Genomic DNA, 20,326 nt, shown 5'->3' with positions numbered 1-20,326 from the left:
ACACTGACCCACGTCCCATCACCGTGTGGGGGAATTACAGACACAGACCCACGTCCCATCACCGTGTGGGGGAATCACAGACACAGACCCACGTCCCATCACCGTGTGGGGGAATCACAGACACTGACCCACATCCCATCACCGTGTGGGGGAATCACAGACACAGACCCATGTCCATCACCGTGTGGGGGAATCACAGACACAGACCCACGTTCCATCACCGTGTGGGGGAATCACAGACACAGACCCACGTTCCATCACCGTGTGGGGGAATCTCAGACACAGACCCACGTTCCATCACCGTGTGGGGGAATTACAGACACAGACCCACATCCATCATCTCTCTCGACTCCTCTGCTAAATTATCAGGCTGCTCATCCGACATCCAGTACTGGATGAGCAGAAATTTCCTCCAGTTAAATATCGGGAAGACTGAAGCCATTATTTACAATCCCTGCTCCAAACTCCGTTCCCTAGCTACCGACTCCATCCCCCTCCCTGACAACAGTCGGAGGCTGAACCGGACCGTTCACAACCTTGGTGTCATATTTGATCCTGGATGAGCTTCTGACCTCATATTCGTGCCAACACTAACACCCCCTATTTCCACCTGCGTAACATCACCCAACTTCACCCCTGTCTCAGCTCATCTGCTGCTGAAACCCTCATTCATGCCTTCATTACCCCTAAACTTGACTATTCCAGTGCACTCCTGGCAGCTCACCCACGTTCTACTCTCCATAAACTGGAGGTCGTCCAAAACTCTGTTGCCCCGTGCCTTAACTCTGAACAAACTGTTGGAGCTGCGGGCTGACAAGTCCCCAGGTCCTGATGGACTTCATCCTAGGGTCTTAAAAGAAGAGGCTAGTGAGATAGTTGATGCGTTAGTTTTAATTTTCCAAAATTCCCTAGATTCAGGGAAGGTCCCGTTAGATTGGAAAATAGCGAACGTAATTCCTTTATCCAAAAAGCGAGGGAGACAGAAAGCAGGAAACTACAGGCCAGTTAGCTTAACATCTATCTTAGGGGAAATGTTAGAAGCTATTATTAAAGACGTTATAGCAGGGCATTTAGAAAAGTTCAAGGTAATCAGGCAGAGTCAACATGGTTTTGTGAAAGGGAAATCGTGTTTAACCAATTTATTGGAGTTCTTTGAGGGAGTTACACGTGCTGTGGATAAAGGGGAACCGGTGGATGTACTGTACTTAGATTTCCAGAAGGCATTTGATAAGGTGCCACATCAAAGGTTATTACAGAAAATAAAAGCTGATGGTGTAGGGGGTAACATATTGTCAGGGATAGAAGGTTGGTTAGCTAACAGGAAAGAGAGAGTAGGCATAAATGGGGTCATTTTCTGGTTGGCAAGATGTAACTAGTGGTGTGTCACAGGGATCAGTGCTGGAGCCTCAACTTTTTACAAGTTATATAAATGACTTAGATGAAGGGACTGAAGGTATGGTTGCTAAATTTGCTGATGTTACAAAGATAGGTAGGAAAGTAACTTGTGAAGAGGAAATAAGGGGGCTACAAAGGAATATAGATAGGTTAAGTGAGTGGGCAAAGATCTGGCAAATGGAGTACAATGTGGGAAAGTGGAAAATTGTCCACTTTGGCAGGAAGAATAAAAAAGAAGCATATTATCTAAATGGTGAGAGATTGCGGAGCTCTGAGATGCCGAGGGATCTGGGTGTCCTCGTGCAGGTACAGCACGTAATTAGGAAATGTCATAGAATGTTATCGTTTATCGCGAGGGGAATTGAATATAAAAGTAGGGAGGTTATGCTTCAGCTATACCAGGGCATTGGTGAGACCACATCTGGAGTATTGTATACAGTATTGGTCTCCTTATTTAAGGAAGGATGCAAATGGCAGTACAGAGAAGGTTTACTAGATTACTAACTGGAATGGGCGGGCTGTCTTACGAGGAAAGATTGGACAGGCTAGGCTTGTATGCGCTGGAGTTTCGAAGAGTAAGAGGCGACTTGATTGAAACATATAAGATCCTGAGGGGTCTTGACAGGGTGGATGTGGAAAGGATGTTTTCCATTGTGGAAGAATCTGGAACGAGGGCTCACTGTTTATTATCGGGGGTAGGTGGAAATGTGGAGTAATCAGTTCAGCCATGAACTTATTGAATGGTGGAGCAGGCTCGAAGGGCCGAATGGCCTACCCCTGCTCCTAATTCGTATGTTTGTATGTTAACTTGCAAACCGTCCCGTTCCCCTATCACCCCCTGTGCTCACTGACTTAAAAATTCTTATCCGTTTTCAAATCCCTCCATGGACCTTGACCCCCACTCACTATCTCTGTAATCTCCTCCGAGATCTCTGCGCTCCTCCAATTCCGGCCTCTTGACCATCCCCCGATTCCCATCGCTCCACCACTGGCGGCCGTGCCTTCAGCTGCCTGGGGCTCCGAAGCTCTGGAATTCCCCTCCCTAAACCTCTCCGACTCTCTCTCTCTGCTCCTTTAAGACGCTGCTTAAAACCTCACTCTTTGACCGAGCAGCTGATCTTTTGCTTTGCATTGTTCCTGTCAAGTGACGTGGGACGTTTTATTACGTGAAGGGGCCATGATGTAGGTTATTGCTGTTGGTAGAGGTCGCGGGTTTGGAAGGTGCTGTCGAAGGAGGCTTGGTGAGTTGCTGCAGTGCATCTTGTAGATGGTACACACTGCTGCCACTGTGCGTCGGTGGTGGAGGGTGTGAATGTTTGTGGATGGGGTGCCGATCAAGCGGGCTGCTTTGTCCTGGATGGTGTCGAGCTTCTTGAGTGTTGTGGGAGCTGCACCCATCCAGGCAAGTGGAGAGTATTCCATCACACTCCTGACTTGTGCCTTGTAGATGACGGACAGGCTTTGGGCGAGTTGGGGGCATCACAGAGCTCCCGGGTCCACCGGTTTCAGAGGCGGTAGCGTTAACTGACTGAGCAACTGCTGCAAGGGGAATTCTCCTCGATGGCAACCTCCAGCCCCCTTTCCCGCAGATCGTTGCGGGGGCGACCTTCTCCAGACTCACCTTCGGAAAGGGATCGGTTAAAGACCAGCGACGGCGCCCCCAGTCGAACAGCCTGCCCGCTCGGGCGAGGCGCGGGAGGGCGGCAGGACCCGGAAAAGGGAATCAGTGGCCAATTCCGTACGAACCCGTGATCTTCCCCCACGACGACAACCCAAAGCCCCACTCCGCGTGCCTCAGTCCCACGCAGGGTTTGGCCAATCTCACACAGCACCAGAGGCCGAAAGAAACGAGCGCCGAGGAAAACTGGAAGACGTTGATTTGCAGGCGCTCAGGGACTGAAATGAAACAGGAGAGCCTAGGATAATTGCTGACGCTGTCTTGAGGAGGCAGAAAAGGTGGACCCAGCTCATCACCTGCCTGTGGAATTGCCTGCAAGCTAACATTCCCCTGTTCAGGACATGCTCCACAGGACAGACAAGTGGGGACTAGCAGCGAGAGCAATTGCCCAGGAACAGTGCGACTGAGCATCGAACAGCAACCATCTGAGGGCCAAGCCACGAATTCCAATAACCCAGAGTCCAATTGCACGCAGAGACAAAGATAAGGTGCAAGAGCATTAACCGAGGCAGCGTTACAGAGTCATACAGGAGTAACTGGGACAGCAAGATTTGTGAAGGAATAAGGCGGACAGCGACTGACACAGACCCGCGTCCCGTCCGCGGTCGGCGCAGGGTTTCCCCCTCGCTGAAACGTTAGTGAGCGACCATGGTGAGGACGTGACCTCCCAAAGCTTCCAGGGTCTGCCCGAATGGGCAGCAGCGGACCAAATGTTGCCCGAGCCACCTCCGCAAAGCCAGGTCTGAAGGAAGGTTGGCAACGAGCGCCCCTCTCCGCAAGGAGTAGTCGCGTCTAGTCAGAGTGACGGAATACACATTAGGGATTAAAGAGTAACACCTCCTACACTGTCGGAGGGTCAGCGCTGAGGGAGCGCCGCACTGTCGGAGGGTGAGCGCTGAGGGAGCGCTGCACTGTCGGAGGGTCAGCGCTGAGGGAGAACTGCACTGTCGGAGGGTCAGCGCTGAGGGAGCGCCGCACTGTCGGAGGGTGAGCGCTGAGGGAGCGCCGCACTGTCGGAGGGTCAGCGCTGTGGGAGCACCGCACTGTCGGAGGGTCAGCGCTGTGGGAGCACCGCACTGTCGGAGGGTCAGCGCTGTGGGAGCGCCGCACTGTCGGAGGGTCAGCGCTGTGGGAGCGCCGCACTGTCGGAGGGTCAGCGCTGTGGGAGCGCCGCACTGTCGGAGGGTCAGCGCTGTGGGAGCGCCGCACTGTCGGAGGGTCAGCGCTGTGGGAGCACCGCACTGTCGGAGGGTCAGCGCTGTGGGAGCACCGCACTGTCGGAGGGGTCAGTGCTGAGGGAGCGCCGCACTGCCGGAGGGTCAGCGCTGAGGGAGAACTGCACTGTCGGAGGGTCAGCGCTGAGGGAGCACTGCACTGTCGGAGGGGTCAGTAATGAGGGAGCGCCGCACTGTCGGAGGGTCAATACTGAGGGAGCACCGCGCTGTCGGAGGGTCAGCGCTGAGGGAGCACTGCACTGTCGGAGGGGTCAGTAATGAGGGAGCGCCGCACTGCCGGAGGGTGCCGGGTATCCTGGCCGGTATTTATCCTCTGGCCTGCTGCTCCTGGGATCCTGCTGTGCACAGTCTGGCTGCCACACCACCACCGCCTCCACCTCAGTGCCTGAGAGGTACTCTGGGGACGTGCTGAGGATGTGGCAGGAGCTATCCGAATGCAAACTTCCCCCCATGAGTACGAGCTACCGTGGCCAACCTGTCTCCACCTTCAAGAACACTTGCTGGGGCCCTCCGCCCAACAACTCTCTTCCCTCCCACCTGCCCAAGACCACAGATATCGATCAGCCTCCAGTTCCTGGATGGTTCTCCATGCACTCGCCCGACCCAACGGAGGCCCTGATGTCACTCTGAAACGACTTACAGCACAGGAGGCCTTTCGGCCCATCGACGCTCTGTCGGCTCACCGCTTTACAGCCAATGAAGCACCTCTTGAAGCGTGCTCGCTGTTGTGATGTAGAAAACGCGGCAGCCGGGTCACGCACAGCAAGATCCCACAAACAGCAATTGTGATAAATGACCGGATCTCTTTTCACTCCAGCCAGCGGAGAGCTTTCCCCCCCACGGTTCCCACTGACTTCTATTTACTCAACCGCCATGATGCTACACTTAGTCAAACGCTGCCTTGATGTCAAGGGCAGTCACTCTCACCCTCACCTCTTGAGTTCACCTCTTTTCTCCTTGTTTGGACCAAGGCTGTCATGAGGTCAGGAGCTGAGTGGCCCCTGGCGGAACCCAAACTGAGCGTCACTGAGCAGGTTATTGCTGAGCAAGTGCCGCTTGATAGCACTGTCGATGACACCTTCCATCACTTTGCTGATGATTGAGAGTAGACTGATAGAGCAGTAATTGGCCGGGTTGGATTTGTCCTGCATTTTGTGTACAGGACATACCTGGGCAATTTTCCACATTGCCGGGTAGATACCGGTGTTGTGGCTGTACTGGAACAGCTTGGCTCGGGGCGTGGCTAGTTCTGGAGCACAAGTCTTCAGCTCTACAGCCGGGATGTTGTCAGGGCCCCTCGCCTTTGCAGTATCTCACGTGGAGTGAATCCAATTGGCTGAAGTCTGGCATCTGTGATGCTGGGAACTGCAGGAGGAGGCCGAGCTGGATCATCCACTCGGCACTTCTGGCTGAAGATGGTTGCAAATGCTTCAGCCTCGCCTTTCGCACTGATGTGCTGGGCTCCCCCATCGTGGAGGGTGGGGATATTTGTGGAGCCTCCTCCTCCTCCGCCTCCTGTCAAGTTGTTTAATTGTCCACCACCGTTCACAACTGAATATGGCAGGGGGGCAGAGCTTAGATCTGATCCGTTGCTTGTGGGATCGCGTAGCTCTCTCGATCACGTGCTGCTGACGCAGTGGGACCCGTGTTGTAGCTTCTCCAGGTTGGCACATCATTTTTGAGGTATGCCTGGTGCTACTCATTGTACGTTCTCCCGCACTCTTCATTGAACCAGGGTTAATCCCCCCAGCTCGATGGTAATGGTAGAGTGGGGGATATGCCGGGCCATGAGGTTACAGATTGTGGTTGAGTACAATTCTGCTGCTGCTGATGGCCCACAGCGCCTCGTGGATGCCCAGTTTTCAGCTGCCGGATCTGTTCTGAATCTTGGGAGAGATGACACAAAGTAGGGTTGGATTCCCGGGAATTCAGACGGTTGAGGGAGGGATTTGATCCAAGTTTTCAAGATACAAAGGGGAACAGGGAGGGTAATGAGAGAGAGAGAGAAAAAGTATTTCCGTTGGTTGGGGCGTCCAGCACTAGGGGGCGGGGTCTAAAAATGAGAGCCAGACCTTTCAGGAGTGAAATTAGGAAACGCTTTGACACACAAAAGGGTGGGAGAAGTTTGGAACTCTCTATCGAGTTTTGTTAACCAGTGGCATGAAGGGATATGAGGGCAAAGGCAAGTATATGGGGTTCAGTCACAGACCAGCCATGATCTCACTGACTGGCGGAACAGGCTCGAGGGACTGAATGAGGAATGGCGCACATCTCGTCGCAGGCGCTCGCTGCCCCACCGAGTAGTGCCAGGGCAGGTCCGCCCTCTGCAAGATCGGTGGCTCCCTTCTGTATGAAGCTCGTCCTGGGTGCCTCACTTTAATAAGAACTGAGTAAACCTTCTTTAAGTAATACCGGCTTAAGTTCGGCCAGTCGCGTTTTAGGCGAGGCCCCTTCTGCCTCTGGGAGCCTGGAGCGGATTGCGTGTCAGGCAGCAACAGGCACGATCGGAAACTGAACCTCCGCCGTGCCGGGGAGGCGAAGAGGCAGGGATGGTCCGCTGGGCCAGCCTGCACCTTCAGGAGGGGAGCGAGGGAGCAATATCCGCCAAGTGAGGGACAGAGCAACCAGAGGGGGAGGAAAGCACAGAGTGCAATCAAGCACTACCTCCGGCAAACACCAAACACAAACACTGTCGGAGGGTCAGTACTGAGGGAGCGCCGCACTGTCGGAGGGGCAGGACTGAGGGAGCGCCGCACTGTCGGAGGGGCAGTACTGAGGGAGCGCCGCACTGTCAGAGGGTCAGTACTGAGGGAGCGCCGCACTGTCGGAGGGGCAGTACTGAGGGAGCGCCGCACTGTCGGAGGGGCAGTACTGAGGGAGCGCCACACTGTCGGAGGGGCAGTACTGAGGGAGCGCCACACTGTCGGAGGGGCAGTACTGAGGGAGTGCTGCACTGTTGACAACAGTGGCTGCACTTCAAAACTACTTTGTTGGCTTTTGAAGGGTTCTGGGGCTCGCTGAGGTTGCATTGAGGATGATACAATTCTAAGTTTGTTTGGTGCGAGATATGAAACGGAGGCCACCTGGGCTGCACTTAATTCACTTGCACCGGAATCAGAACCCGTGTCATTTTAACTGCAGACAGTTCTGTTTGTGTCAGATTTAGAGCACAGGAACAGGCCATTCGGCCCAACTGCCCCATGCTGGTGTTTCAGCTCCACACGAGCCTCCTCCCACCCCACTCTTCATCTCTCCCTATCACCCTATCCTTCTATTCCTCTCTCCCTCGTGTGTTTATCCAGCTTCCCCTTAAATACATCGATACTATTCACCTCGACCACTCCCTGTGGGAGCGAGTTCCACATTCTCACCACTCTCTGGGGAAAGGAGTTTCTCCTGAATTCCCCATTGGATTTATTACTGACTGTCTTATATTGATGACCCCCCCTAGTTCTGGTCTCCCCCCACAAGTGGAAACATCTTCTCGACGTCTGCCTTTTCAAACACCGTTGTAATTTTAAAGACCCCAATAGGTGACCCCTCAGCCTCCTCTTTTCTACAGAACGGAGCCCCAGTGGGTTTACTATTTCCTGGTGGTTACAGCCTCTCAGTTCTGATTTCATCTTCTTTAATGGACACAGAAAGAGAGAAAAGAAATCAATTCTGTTCACATTTCTTTCACCGCAGACATGAACTGTGCTGCTCTTATCTGCATTGTGCAAGAGATAAATTCTGGCACCTCTCCCGATCACAGCTTGGCCACAAGGAAAGGAATAAAACTGGGGTGACTGAAAGCCCCTCCGACAGTGTGGCGCTCCCTCAGTACTGACCCTCCGACAGTGCAGCTCCCGCTCAGTACTGAACCTCCGACAGTGCGGCGCTCCCTCAGTACTGACCCTCCGACAGTGCGGCTCCCGCTCAGTACTGACCCTCCGACAGTGCAGCGCCCCCTCAGTACTGACCCTCCGACAGTGCAGCTCCCGCTCAGTACTGAACCTCCGACAGTGCGGCGCTCCCTCAGTACTGACCCTCCGACAGTGCGGCTCCCGCTCAGTACTGACCCTCCGACAGTGCAGCTCCCGCTCAGTACTGACCCTCCGACAGTGCGGCTCCCGCTCAGTACTGACCCTCCGACAGTGTGGCTCCCGCTCAGTACTGACCCTCCGACAGTGCGGCTCCCGCTCAGTACTGCCCCTCCGACAGTGCGGCTCCCGCTCAGTACTGACACTCCGACAGTGCGGCGCTCCCTCAGTACTGACCCTCCGACAGTGCCGCGCTCCCTCAGTACTGACTTTCCGACAGTGCGGCACTCCCTCAGTACTGACCCTCCGACAGTGCCGCGCTCCCTCAGTACTGACCCTCCGACAGTGCGGCATTCCCACAGTACTGACCCTCCGACAGTGCGGCGCTCCCTCAGTACTGACCCTCCGACAGTGCAGTACTCGCTCACAACCTTCTGACTCAGGAGGCGAGAGCGAGACCCGACGGCTGACAGCAGGCGGGCTCTTAAAGGAGGCGGAGATTTCGTCGGTCCTCCGTCGACGACCCTGAACGCTCGAGTGGGAGGACCGCGAAAGGCGCTGTGTTCTGCATCACCGGCTGCCTGTCCGACCACATCACAGGCCAAAGCGTCGGGAGCAGCCGGATCCTTATCGGGGTCCGACAATCACAGGAGACTTTCATCCCTCGCCAACGTCATTTAAACTGCTGCCAAGAAAACTCCATTTTCCACCCCCCACACCCCTCTCTCCACACTGGCTGCCAGGGTACAGCGAGCACGATTCCTCACTAGCTGGTCCAAGCAAACTCCTGGCCCGATCCTGCCTTCATCAGATACATTACATGCACTAAGCGTGTTCGCACACACACACACACACACACACACAAAAATAGATATACAAATTATCCATCCTAACAGTGATTTAAAGCAATCAGGGCACCTTAACCTCTGCCCTTTCTCTCGCCCGCTATCAGTATACGCTGAGGTGCTCAAGGCGATACATCAGGCTCAGGGAGGCTGGAGAGTGGGAGAGAATTAACAGCCCCGAGAGACACAACATTGCGTGCACATGCAATTTCAGACAAAGTGCTATGCCTCAGAGTCGAAAACCCAACCTTCCGCACTCCCTCAAGAAACAACCCCCCACACTCTACCCTAACTTCCATGCTGCCAAGGGTCATTAACTGCTGGCTAAGAAATACCCAACTCGCAGGAGAACTTCCATATACCTGTCCAAACCAGCCTGCCCTTCTGCAGGTCTGCACAGTCATTTTTGTTTTCAACACACATACAGACACAGACACGCAGTGCTTACCTGCTAAGTTCTTCCAGTGAATTCTCTCTCCTGCCCGCATTCCCTGCGTCCCACAACGTCCTCAGCCCATAGTCCCTTATCGTCAGCCAGGAGCACTCCAAAGGTCCGTGTAGGTCATGCAGCTAAATCTCAAACAGAAAGGCCACTCATTTTAAGCTGCTAAGTGTGTTCAGGCGAGTGCAGTTAACAAGAGCCTCCCCCTCAGTCCCCGGGAGGAGAGTTCCCTTAACCCTTTCGCTGCAGGTTCAAACTTTGTCGTCTTCTCTTTCTCAGCTTTTCTCTTGCTGGCGCCTGCCGGCGGCGCAGGTGGACGGGGCGCGGGGGGGGTGGGGGGGGGGGGGGATCGGCAGTGCCAGGGGATGACGCATTTAACACCTTCCTCACCGCACCCAAACATCACATAGGGCAGGTAGAGCAGAGGGTTAGATAAAGTTATTTATTTAAAAGAAAAACACATAAAAGGGGGCCTGGGGAATAAAGGTCACTTCGGAGAGAAAAAAAAGGGTTAGAGAAGAGTAAAGCTGTGCCTGTCCTGGGAATGTTTGATGGGGGACAGTGTAGAGGGAGCTTTACTCTGTATCTAACTCCCGTGCTGTACCTGTCCTGGGAGTGTTTGATGGGGACAGTGTAGAGGGAGCTTTACTCTGTATCTAACCCCCCATTTTTTTTTTTCTTGATGGGGTCAGTGTAGAGGGAGCTTTACTCTGTATCTAACCCCTGCGCTGTACCTGGCCTGGGAGTGTTTGATGGGGACAGTGTAGAGGGAGCTTTACTCTGTATCTAACCCCCGTGCTGTACCTGTCCTGGGGAGTGTTTGATGGGGACAGTGTAGAGGGAGCTTTACTCTGTATCTAACCCCTGTGCTGTACCTGTCCTGGGAGTGTTTGATGGGGACAGTGTAGCGGGAGCTTTATTACTAAAATACAGGCTTTAAAAAGGCCTAAATCTCCGTGTTCTTTCCGACCTCGGCTGTCTCCTGCACAGCAATCTTGGGGACCTTCGACTCAGCTGCCCAAGAAATGGCTCAAGCTCCCAACCTAAACCACGTATGTCTTGAATAGGGCTGGGATTCTGCTCTATCTGCAGGCGTGTTTGAACAAGCTCCCAAAACTATCCACATTGCACACAACAATCCTCTCAGAGAGGCACTTCAGCACGGCTGCACAAACTGCGGACTGCCTCGAGTTAAAACTTTGCACCCTCATGTTCAGTTGCGTCTGTTGCCTCGTCGCCCACCCCCTTACAACCCTCCGCGATCTCTGCGCTCCTCCAACTCCAGCCTCTTCAGCATCCCAGATTTCCATTGTTCCATCACTGGCGGCTGTGCCGAAGCTCCAGTACTGCCCCTTAAACCTCTCTCTTCCCCCTCTAAGAGGCTCCTTAAAGCCTACCCTTTCGACTAAGCTTTCGGTCACCTGCCCCAATATCCCCTTACGTGGCTCGACGTCATGTTTTGTTTTATAATGTCCCTCTGAAACACCTTAAGATTTTATTGTGTGAAAGGCGCTATATAAATATAATTTGCTGATTGACAAAATGCTTTTCCCGTTCACTCCCTTACGCACTTCTCCACTTCTTCTCTCTCTCTCTCTCTCGGCAAAAACTCCACCAAAAGAACAATTTATCCAACAGGTCAGCAGGCGCAACCCAAAGCCCGAGTCGTTCGAGAATATGAAAAGAACAGAAAATGTTGTAAACAGTCAGCGGGTCCGGCAGCTTCCGCGGAGAGAGAAGCAGAGTGAACGTTTCAGGTCAGTGACCCTTCATCAGGACCATTCTGACGAAAGGTCGCGGACCTGAAACGTTAACTCTGCTTCTCGCTCCACAGATGTTGCCAGACCCCGCCGAGTCTTTCCGACACTTTCTTCTTCTACTTCTATTTCAGGGTTCCGCCTCAGTCATTTAACACTTTCAACACCTAATCCCTCGAAGTAGCCTACAAAACCGATACTTTCCTACGACAGACCGGCTGTGGTCATATACCACCCTATTACATAATCATATCGTCAGTCCAGTTTACAAGTGGAGTCAGCTGCAGTCACTCCAAACATCGCTGTCCATTTCCTTGGCATTTCTATAATGCCCTATACAATCTCAGGACAAGAAAGCTGCTCCTCCAACAGTGCTGCACTCCCTCAGTACTGACCCTCCAACAGTGCGGTGTTCCCTCTCTACTGACCCTCCGGCAGTGCGGCACTCCCTCAGTACCGACCCTCCGACAGTGCTGCACTCCCTCAGTACTGACCCTCCAACAGTGCGGTGTTCCCTCTCTACTGACCCTCCGGCAGTGCGGCACTCCCTCAGTAGTAACCCTCCAACAGTGCGGCACTCCCTCAGTACCGACCCTCCTACAGTACAGCACTCCCTCAGTACTGACCCTCCGACAGTGCGGCACTCCCTCTGTACTGACCCTCCGACAGTGCGGCACTCCCTCTGTACTGACCCTCCGACAGTGCGGCGTTCCCTCTTTACTGACTCTCTGGCAGTGCAGCACTCCCTCAGTACTGCCCCCTCAGTACGGGAAACTGTCAGCCTGGATTGTGGGGCTCAGTTCTCTGGAGTGGAGCTCAAACCCAGGATTTTCTGATTCCGAGGCGAGGGCAAAATCAACCGGCTGAAGCAGGCAATTGTCGGCAAGCAGGTTAGGCTACGCTGAGTTTACAGTCAGTGGACCTCTGGCGCAGGCTTAATGTTTAGACAGAGATCAAGTGACGTATTTATTATTTATCTAACTTTTGTAAATAAAGCCACTCGTTGGTCCAAAGTCGGCATCTATGTCCAACTTGGATGTATCCGACCGAGTTTCCAAAGGCAGGAGAATCATCGAACACAGAAGGAGGCCATTCTGCCCATCATGTTTGCGTCAACTCTGACGCGGATGTGAGTCTTGCCCACATCCCACCATAGCCTCAAGGAGGGGAAGCCCCCCCTGCTTCCTTCTCCAGTCGGCCCAGAATCGACAGAACGAGTCCCGAAATCGCACGTCCTCCAGCAGCCGGTTGTTAAAAGTGCCAGTACGCGGACCCCGCCCGCGCGCGGAGCGGAGTGAACTCCGCCCACACCAGGCGGTGGTCCGAGCCACGGCGCCAGCCGCATGGAGGCCGCCGAGACGCGGGAGACGTACGCCTGCGAAATGTAGAGGCGGTCGATTCGCGACCCCCCCTCCTCCAGACCTCCACGTGAAGGCGCTGGAGTTGGGATGGAGATTCCGCCAGACGTCCACCAAGTTAAGGGAGCTGATCAGTCCCCTCAACTTCTCCACCGACGCTTGGCCGCGCTGGGGACCGGAGCGATCCCCCACCTCGAGGGTGCAGTTAAAATCCCCCCCCGAGGATGATGCACTCGCCGCTATCGATGGAGCTCAAGAGAGCGGACACGTCTTCAAAGAAGCGCGCTTGCAACGCGCCGGGCCTGGGCGCGTACACGTTCACAAAGTGGAGCGGCACGCTACCCAGGCGAACGGCGAGGTGGAGCAAGCGGCCCGGCACTAGCTCCTTGACCCCCAAGATCTCCGGCTGAAAAGTCGGGGCCAACAAGATAGCCACCCCACTAGAAATAGGGGTGAGGTGACTCATGTAGACCCCACCCTGCCACTCCAGGAGCCAGGTGGCTTCGTCTCCCGGAACGGTGTGGGTTTCCTGCAGAAAGCTCACCGCGTATCTCCCTTCCCTGAGGACTGAGAGATTGTGAAATCTGCGGTGAGACCCCCTGCTGCCCTTGATGTTGAGGCTGGCTATGGTTATCTTCATGTCAAAGGTACTTAAAACCCGTCACCAACACCTCACTGTGAGGAGGGAGTGGAAGTGCACCTGGACTTCCATTCCCCCAGCAACCCATTGAGGAACACATTAAAACGGCGCCTCTCAACCAGTTTCACGCCCGCGCGCTTGCCAGTTATCTTCAGGGCGGCACGGACGGACTGTATGATCAGCGCCAGATTTGACCAGCGGTCAAGGGCCAGCTGAACTTTATTGCGGCAGCCCCTGCAAACCGCGAGGAAATCCCGGAGTTCCGCCGTGGGGATGAGAGGAGATTCGGTGGGAGGCACGAGGGACTCCACCACCTCACTGGCGATGGAATCAAGATCATCCTCCGTGCCCCACACCGAATCCCCATCCTCCTCCGGTTCGTCACCGCCAGCGGCCGACACATCTACCACACACTGTGGGGCGGAAGTCCCGGCCGCGTCAGCTGAACCCACCTCCGTCACGATCCCACCCCCAGGATCGATGGCGGAGGAGTCCTCTCTGGGTTCTATTGTGAAACTGGAGCCTGTGGGCACCAGCGGTTCAGGACCTCCCTCCACCTCCATAACCAGGCCAATGAGTGGTCCAGGGGAGACAGAAGTTCTCGACTCCGGAAATGCAGCCGGAGCATGGACCGGAGGCGGAGAGAAGAGGCCATCTCCCACTCCGCCAGCACCCACAGGCCCAGCAGATGGGGCAGCATTCTCGGTTATAAGCGGGTCGGGTGTCTCCTGGTTGGTGGTGGACTCCGGCTGGGAGGGCCGACCCTCTGGGTCCTCGCCCTCCCCTTCACTCGGGGCACCCGACCCAGTGGCAGAATGGGCGGCGTCCCCAGGCTCCCCCACCACAAGCAGGGCCCCACTTACTCCTTCAGGAGGGGCCTCAAGTACCGGGGCCTTCCCCTCCCGTCCATCCTGAGGAATAGGGTGCTCCTGCCTGGACTTTGTCGCCTTGGTGGTGGTGGTAGGGGAAACCTGGGGACCCGAAACAGGAGACAGCTCCCCTCCAACAGATGGGCCCTGCGCCTCAGGGCCCCTCGTTACCTCTGTGGAGGGGTGCCTTCTCTTTTTCCCACCAGGGCACAGAGGTTCAGAGACCTCCATGTCATCAGAGGCCTCCGCACCCTCCTTCTTTTTAGTCACCCTAGGCCTGAGCCCAGCCCTGGGACAGGTGGATTCCGTGAGAACAGGCTTTGGGCTGAGCTCAGGCTCGGGTCGTTTCAATGTGTCCAGGGGACGCGCCTCTTGATGTTTCTTTTGCCTCCGCGTCTTCCTTCCACTCGGACGGGCACTCCCCTCCCCACTGGAGGCTGTGAAAACCACAGCCTCCGGAACCGACTGAGCGGTGTCTATTGGATGTGTGGGGGGAGTGGGAGGAGGTGCTGTGGAACCACCTTGGGCTGCCGAGGTGGAGCTGGCGGCCAGGAGGTTTGGGAAGTTCTTACGAACATGCCCCACCACCTTGCAGACGTGGCACCGCGCCCCGTCCGAGGTCCAAAAGACGCGGCAGGCCGTCCCCTGGAACTCCACATTAAATTGGCCTTCCAAGTCCTCCTCCCGCGCCAGCTGCATAAATAACTGGCGGCAGAAGGAGTAGACATGTTGGAGGCTGTGTTCCCGAAGACCAAGCCGGACTGGGGTGATCCCTGACCTCACCTCCCCCAGATGGTGTAGGTGGGGGAGGAGGAGCTCACTGCGAATGAAGGGTGGGACGTTTGATAACATTATCCGCTGCGCAGTGGCCCCCAGAGGGTCCACCGGCAGGGAGGTCCCCCCCACAGTGAGCCCCTTATTCAGGGCCAGGGACTCGGCCTGCTCAGTGTTTAGAAAAAACACAGCCTTCCCATACATCTTTGAGGCCGCAACAATGGCTGAGGGGCCGACAACCTCGGCCATTGCCTTCACACAGCCCTCAATGGACATGTTGGGGTTGGGATTGCTCTTCACCCCATGGCTGGATGTTATTAATTTAAAAGGTGACGGGGCCACGTGGGCAGCCACAGAGGCTGCAGCTGCATAGGTTGTAGAGGGCCCCGCCACCTGTGATGAAGGGCTTGCCATGGGTCTAAGAGCTAACCCACCCCAAATTGTAGGCTTGAAAATAACTTTATGCACAAAACAAACAAACAAACAACAGGTTAGGGGAGAGGCTGAGGGAATAGAGGAGAGGGAAAGACAGGCTGTAAGTGATGACTTTCTTTCCTTTCTGGAGGTGGTGCACACAGCACACTTAAAACAGTCTCTGCCACCACACTTGGTCTTACGATCTTCTGGTCTTCTGGTTGGGGGAGGCGTCTTCACCTGGGTCAGCTGAAGCTGCCCAGGCACTATTTATCCCCTTCTGTATATTAGCCAGGCAGCTTCAGCTGACTCAGGTTGGGCAATTGGGGTGGGGAGGGAGCTTCCCTCTAACTTTAGTGCAACTGCACAGCTCCCTGCAGAATTGTATAGCCCCCACCCCTTGTTCTTCTGGCCTCTTCCACCTCCCACAACAGTCCAAATGAAATGAGTCTGGTGCTCAACACCCACCTCCAAATACAGGCTTATTCCAAAAGTCTTTCCTCTGCAGCAAATGTTGAAAAGTTTTTGCGGTGTCTCCTCAGCTCTCCCTCTCCAGCAGCACCTCCAGCAACTGACTGCAGCACTGTCAGCTGCACCTCGTTGAGGCACTCAGCACTCAGTGTTCCCGATCACAGAGGAGCCAATCCCCGTTTTTTTTTTACAGTAACAGCAAATTTATTGCTTTTTTTTAAATACATTTAATATAAATATCTTGGTTCAGGATCGAGCTCAAACTCAGTGATGTCCCTTCTCAAAGATTCTTCATCCATTCCAGACTAGGTCCAAGTTTATCACAAGGATGGGCTGGAATATCAGGCATATTCCCATTATCTCGCATGGGAACTGGGTAATTGTAGGGAACAGCTTGGTTCATTTTGGCTTAGTAACTCGTACTGGGACTCAGCAGAGCAGTCACCGTGCTGTACCTGCCCTGGGAGTGTTTGATGGGGACAGTGTAGAGGGAGCTTTACTCTGTATCTAACCCCCGTACTGTACCTGTCCTGGGAGTGTTTGATGGGGACAGTGTAGAGGGAGCTTTACTCTGTATCTGACCCCCGTACTGTACCTGTCCTGGGAGTGTTTGATGGGGACAGTGTAGAGGGAGCTTTACTCTGTATCTAACCCCCGTGCTGTACCTGTCCTGGGAGTGTTTGATGGTAAGTTTACTCTGCAACTAGCCATGCTGTACCTGGGAGTGTCTGTAAAGAACACTGAGCAAACGAACGCATTCTACCCCAAGGCCACGAAATCCCTCACCTGGATGAGAACAAACGCCCATAAAAAATAAGGTAGCCATCGGGGGAAAAAGCAACTGCAATCCAAAAATCATTGCTCACTTGGTCCGACCCCAGCTCTGCTCCGCGTCAGTCATTCTTGACGTTTAAAAAAAAAAACATTTGTTCCGCAATGAAAAGGAAAAATACAATGCCCTAAAGCGCTGAAAATCAATTTCATAAGATCTCGATTCTTTCCCATTGAAAGGATTTTGGTTATAAATTACATTGGACATGACTGAAAACCCAGCAAAAACAATTAACTCTTTCAGAACACAAAAGGACAACTGAATAACATTCAGTGCCAAGAGTACATACAGTACCTTGTGTGATCTTCTGCTGTCCCGTTCTTCTGAATGTGCCAACTCACAGGCGTCGTTACGCTGTCCGTTCTTCACGTGTCGCATCAACAGTGAGGGGCTGTCGACTGTCTGACTCGCAATGGTTACCGACTCCAGGCCTTGCCCAGCTAATCCAGCCTTCCCTGGACCGAAGCTACTGGCCTCGGGGCCCCTTCACCACCGCTTCCCTCCCCGTCCCGCCTGAGGGCGAACCAGACCGTTCGCAACCTCTAAATCCGAGCTGGGCTTGCAACTCCGTGCCCTCTCTGCCACCACTTGCACCTCCGTCATAGCGTCCGTCTCTGTCCCTGCCTCAGCCCACCTGCTACTGAAACCCTTTCCCCCCCCCCCCACCCCACCCCTTTATTACCTCCAGCGCGACTATTTCGGCGCCCTCCTGGCCGGCCTCCCACTGTTACAAGTTTGAGCTCATCCGAAGCTCTGCAATTGTAAACAAACTCACACCGACCACCATTCACCCATCTCCTCTCCGAACTACATCGGCGTCCAGTTCACCCAATGCCTTGACTTTACAAATCTTATGCTCAAATCACTCCATGGCCTCACCCCTATCTCTGACAATCTCCAGTCCGACAATCCTTAGAGAACTCCTGCGTTCCTCCGATTCTGGCCCCTTGTGCATCCCCCACGTCCTCTGACCCACCATCGACAGGCACGCCTTCAGCCCCAAGCTCAGGAATTCTCTCCCTTCCTTTAGGAGTCTCTTCAGAACCTAGTTCTTTGAACAAACTCCCCTGATGTCTCTTCCTTTGGCTCCATGTTAATTACTGAGTACGCTGTTGTGAAATGCTGCGACCTTATATTACGTTAAAGACGCAATGCAAAGACATGGGAACAGGAGAGGGCCATTCAGCCCCTTGAGCTGGTTCCGTCATTCAATGAGATGTTGGTTGATCTGTGACCTAACTCCACATGCCCACCTTCGTCTCATATCCCTACCTTTTGATAACAAAAAACTCTCAATCTCAGATTTAAAATTAACAATTGATCCAGCATCGATTGCCATTTGTGGAAGAGTGTTCCAAACTTCTCCCACCCTTTGTGTGCAGAAGTGTTTCCTAATTTCACTCCTGAAAGGTCTGGCTCTAATCTCTAGACTATGCCCCTAATCCTAGACTCCCCAACCAGTGGAAGTAGTTTCTACCTACCCTAACTCTTCCTCTTAATTTCTTGAAAACTATCAAATCACCCCTAAATCTCCTAAACTCCAGGGAACACAACCTTAGTTTGTGTAATCTCTCCTCGGAGTCCAGGTATAATTCTGGTAAATCTACGCTGCACTCCCTCCAAAGACAATATATCCTTCCGCAGGTGTGGTGCCCAGAACTGTCCAGAGCAACTCCAGGTGTGGTCTAACCAGGGCTTTGTACAGCTGAGGCATGGCTTCTACCCCCTTGTATTCTAGTCCTCGAGATATAACAGTCTCAGTCCTGTTTCCTGTGGGCCGGAGGACACACGCCACCTCATCTGATAATCCTTGCACCACGGGGCGGTCTTTGTTCTGTCCTTTTATTCACTTGCGATTCACACGAGCCCAGGGATCCACAGTGAGAGGCCCTCGGCACCTGTCGGAAGTGGTTCAGCGGCTTTGTCGAAGGTTCACGCGAGCCACGCAAATGCGCACCGGTGTTGCGGACTTTGCAGCCCCTGCCTGAAAGAGGCACAGCTCTCCGGGACACTGCTGACGCAACAACATTCATGGGACCCGTGGGGCCACCACTGAGGAACTGGGGCACCCTGCTCTTCAGTTCCAGATAAACATGCAAAGTTAGCGCCCCAATAACGGAGGCAGTCCTGCAGTCCTGACGAGGCAAGCAGTCGGAACTTTGTCCCCCCACCACCGTACACCCCCTCGCCGCTGGTAAGCTGAGTTTGTGTTGTGTAGTGTTCCAATGCGCACTTGTGGGTCACTAAGATTTAACCCTTGCCGGCCCTGAAACTCCACCTAGTGTGGACTGCTCAATAGCTTGGCTTGAAGACTCGTGAGCATGAGGATGTGCTTCCAAGGTTGCGAGGGGTGGCGGGGCGAAGGGAGCGGGTGGGAAAGGAGAGGGGGAGGGAACATAATGATAAGCTTAGGGCATTGGTTGGGGAAAAATTAATAATTAGCCTCCTGGGCTGGTGGGCAGGGAATATGATCAGCCTAGGTGCCCTCTCATGGCACCTTCTGAATGGTGCGTGCGTGCAAACACTGTGCAACCCGACGGTCGCATAATGTGCCAACAATTGCAGCCTTGGCTCACGCTCGAAAAGGGAGATACTACAGGGCTGCCGGTGGAACTGTACCCCTACAACAGTCTGCAGTTTTCCGACAGGAAGACAAGTGGAGATGAAATGCTGTCCTCCACCGCCACAAAAAAAGGGCTGTAAATATAAGATAGTCACTAATAAATTACAGGATTCAATAGGGAGGACGTGGAGATGTTTGCACTTGTGGGGGAGACCAGAGCTCGGGGGCCATCAATATAAGAGAGTCAGTAATAAATCCAATCGGGAATTCAGAAGAAACTCCTTTACCCAGAGAGTAGTGAGAACGTGGAACTCGCTACCACTGGGAGTGGTAGATGCGAATAGCATAGATGCATTCAAGGAAAAACTACATAAGTGGATGAAGGAGAAAGAACAGTGGGATATGCTAATAGGGTGAAATGATGTAGGGTGGGAAGAAACTAGTGTGCAACATAACCACCGGCACAGCTCAGTTGGGCCAAACGGACTGTTTCTGTGCTGTAAAAGAAAAGGATTCCTGCAGAACAGGGTCGAACTCTCGCACAGCACGACCAGTGGCAGTGTGTCCCGAGGCAGGAGGTGAGCCCGGGCGCTGGGTTGATATTGGCAGATTCTTGCAGTCCACGGTATCACCTGAACTCCCTTCACGGGAAGCGGCCTCACAACACACTCCAGAGCCGCGCTCTTCCGCAACTCATCAAGATCCCCTCATGGACGACATACCACAAGAGTCACAGGGGACAGATCTGTACCTGCAATTCTTCCTGCATTGCACTTCAAACGTTAAAACACCACTTCCACGACTTGCTGTGGCAGGGGAGAGGAGGATAAGAAAAGGGAACAGCACTGAATCCCAGTGACCCACAGTCTGGCCTGGGATGTGAAAAAAAAAAACCTCAGAGGCGAGGGCCAGAAGGGAAGCGGAGGGTAGGGCATAAAACAGGCCCCTGTTTTAAAAAAACAACAATTGGCTCAGGACGTTCCACTGTGAATACAACAGCGTCTGAGGCGCACACACCACAACGCAACCAG

The 20,326-nt window shown here is 53.9% G+C and overlaps 1 protein-coding gene across 3 annotated transcripts in view; it reads right to left on the bottom strand.

Moving 5' to 3' along the window:
- The window catches only part of LOC137358257 (fibulin-1-like), a 94,789-nt gene extending 82,494 nt beyond the window's left edge, over nucleotides 1-12,295 (bottom strand). Inside the window, exons 1-2 of one of the 3 annotated variants that reach the window (XM_068024158.1) lie at nucleotides 12,067-12,295; nucleotides 9,624-9,745 (exon numbers count right to left, since the gene is read on the bottom strand). In XM_068024158.1, coding sequence (XP_067880259.1) covers nucleotides 9,624-9,663 — 40 coding nt within the window. In that variant the 5' untranslated portion in view covers nucleotides 9,664-9,745; nucleotides 12,067-12,295. Of the gene's footprint in view, nucleotides 1-9,623; nucleotides 9,746-12,000 lie in introns of all 3 variants that reach the window. The other 2 variants (XM_068024159.1, XM_068024160.1) reach the window with 2 other exon arrangements.
- Between the last annotated feature and the right edge of the window lie 8,031 nt (nucleotides 12,296-20,326).

Source organism: Heterodontus francisci, chromosome 49 (genome assembly GCF_036365525.1).
Source record: "Heterodontus francisci isolate sHetFra1 chromosome 49, sHetFra1.hap1, whole genome shotgun sequence".
In the NCBI taxonomy this organism is placed as follows: domain Eukaryota; kingdom Metazoa; phylum Chordata; class Chondrichthyes; order Heterodontiformes; family Heterodontidae; genus Heterodontus; species Heterodontus francisci.
The sequence above is the reverse complement of the archived record's forward strand: the minus strand, read 5'-3'. Positions and strand labels throughout refer to the sequence as shown.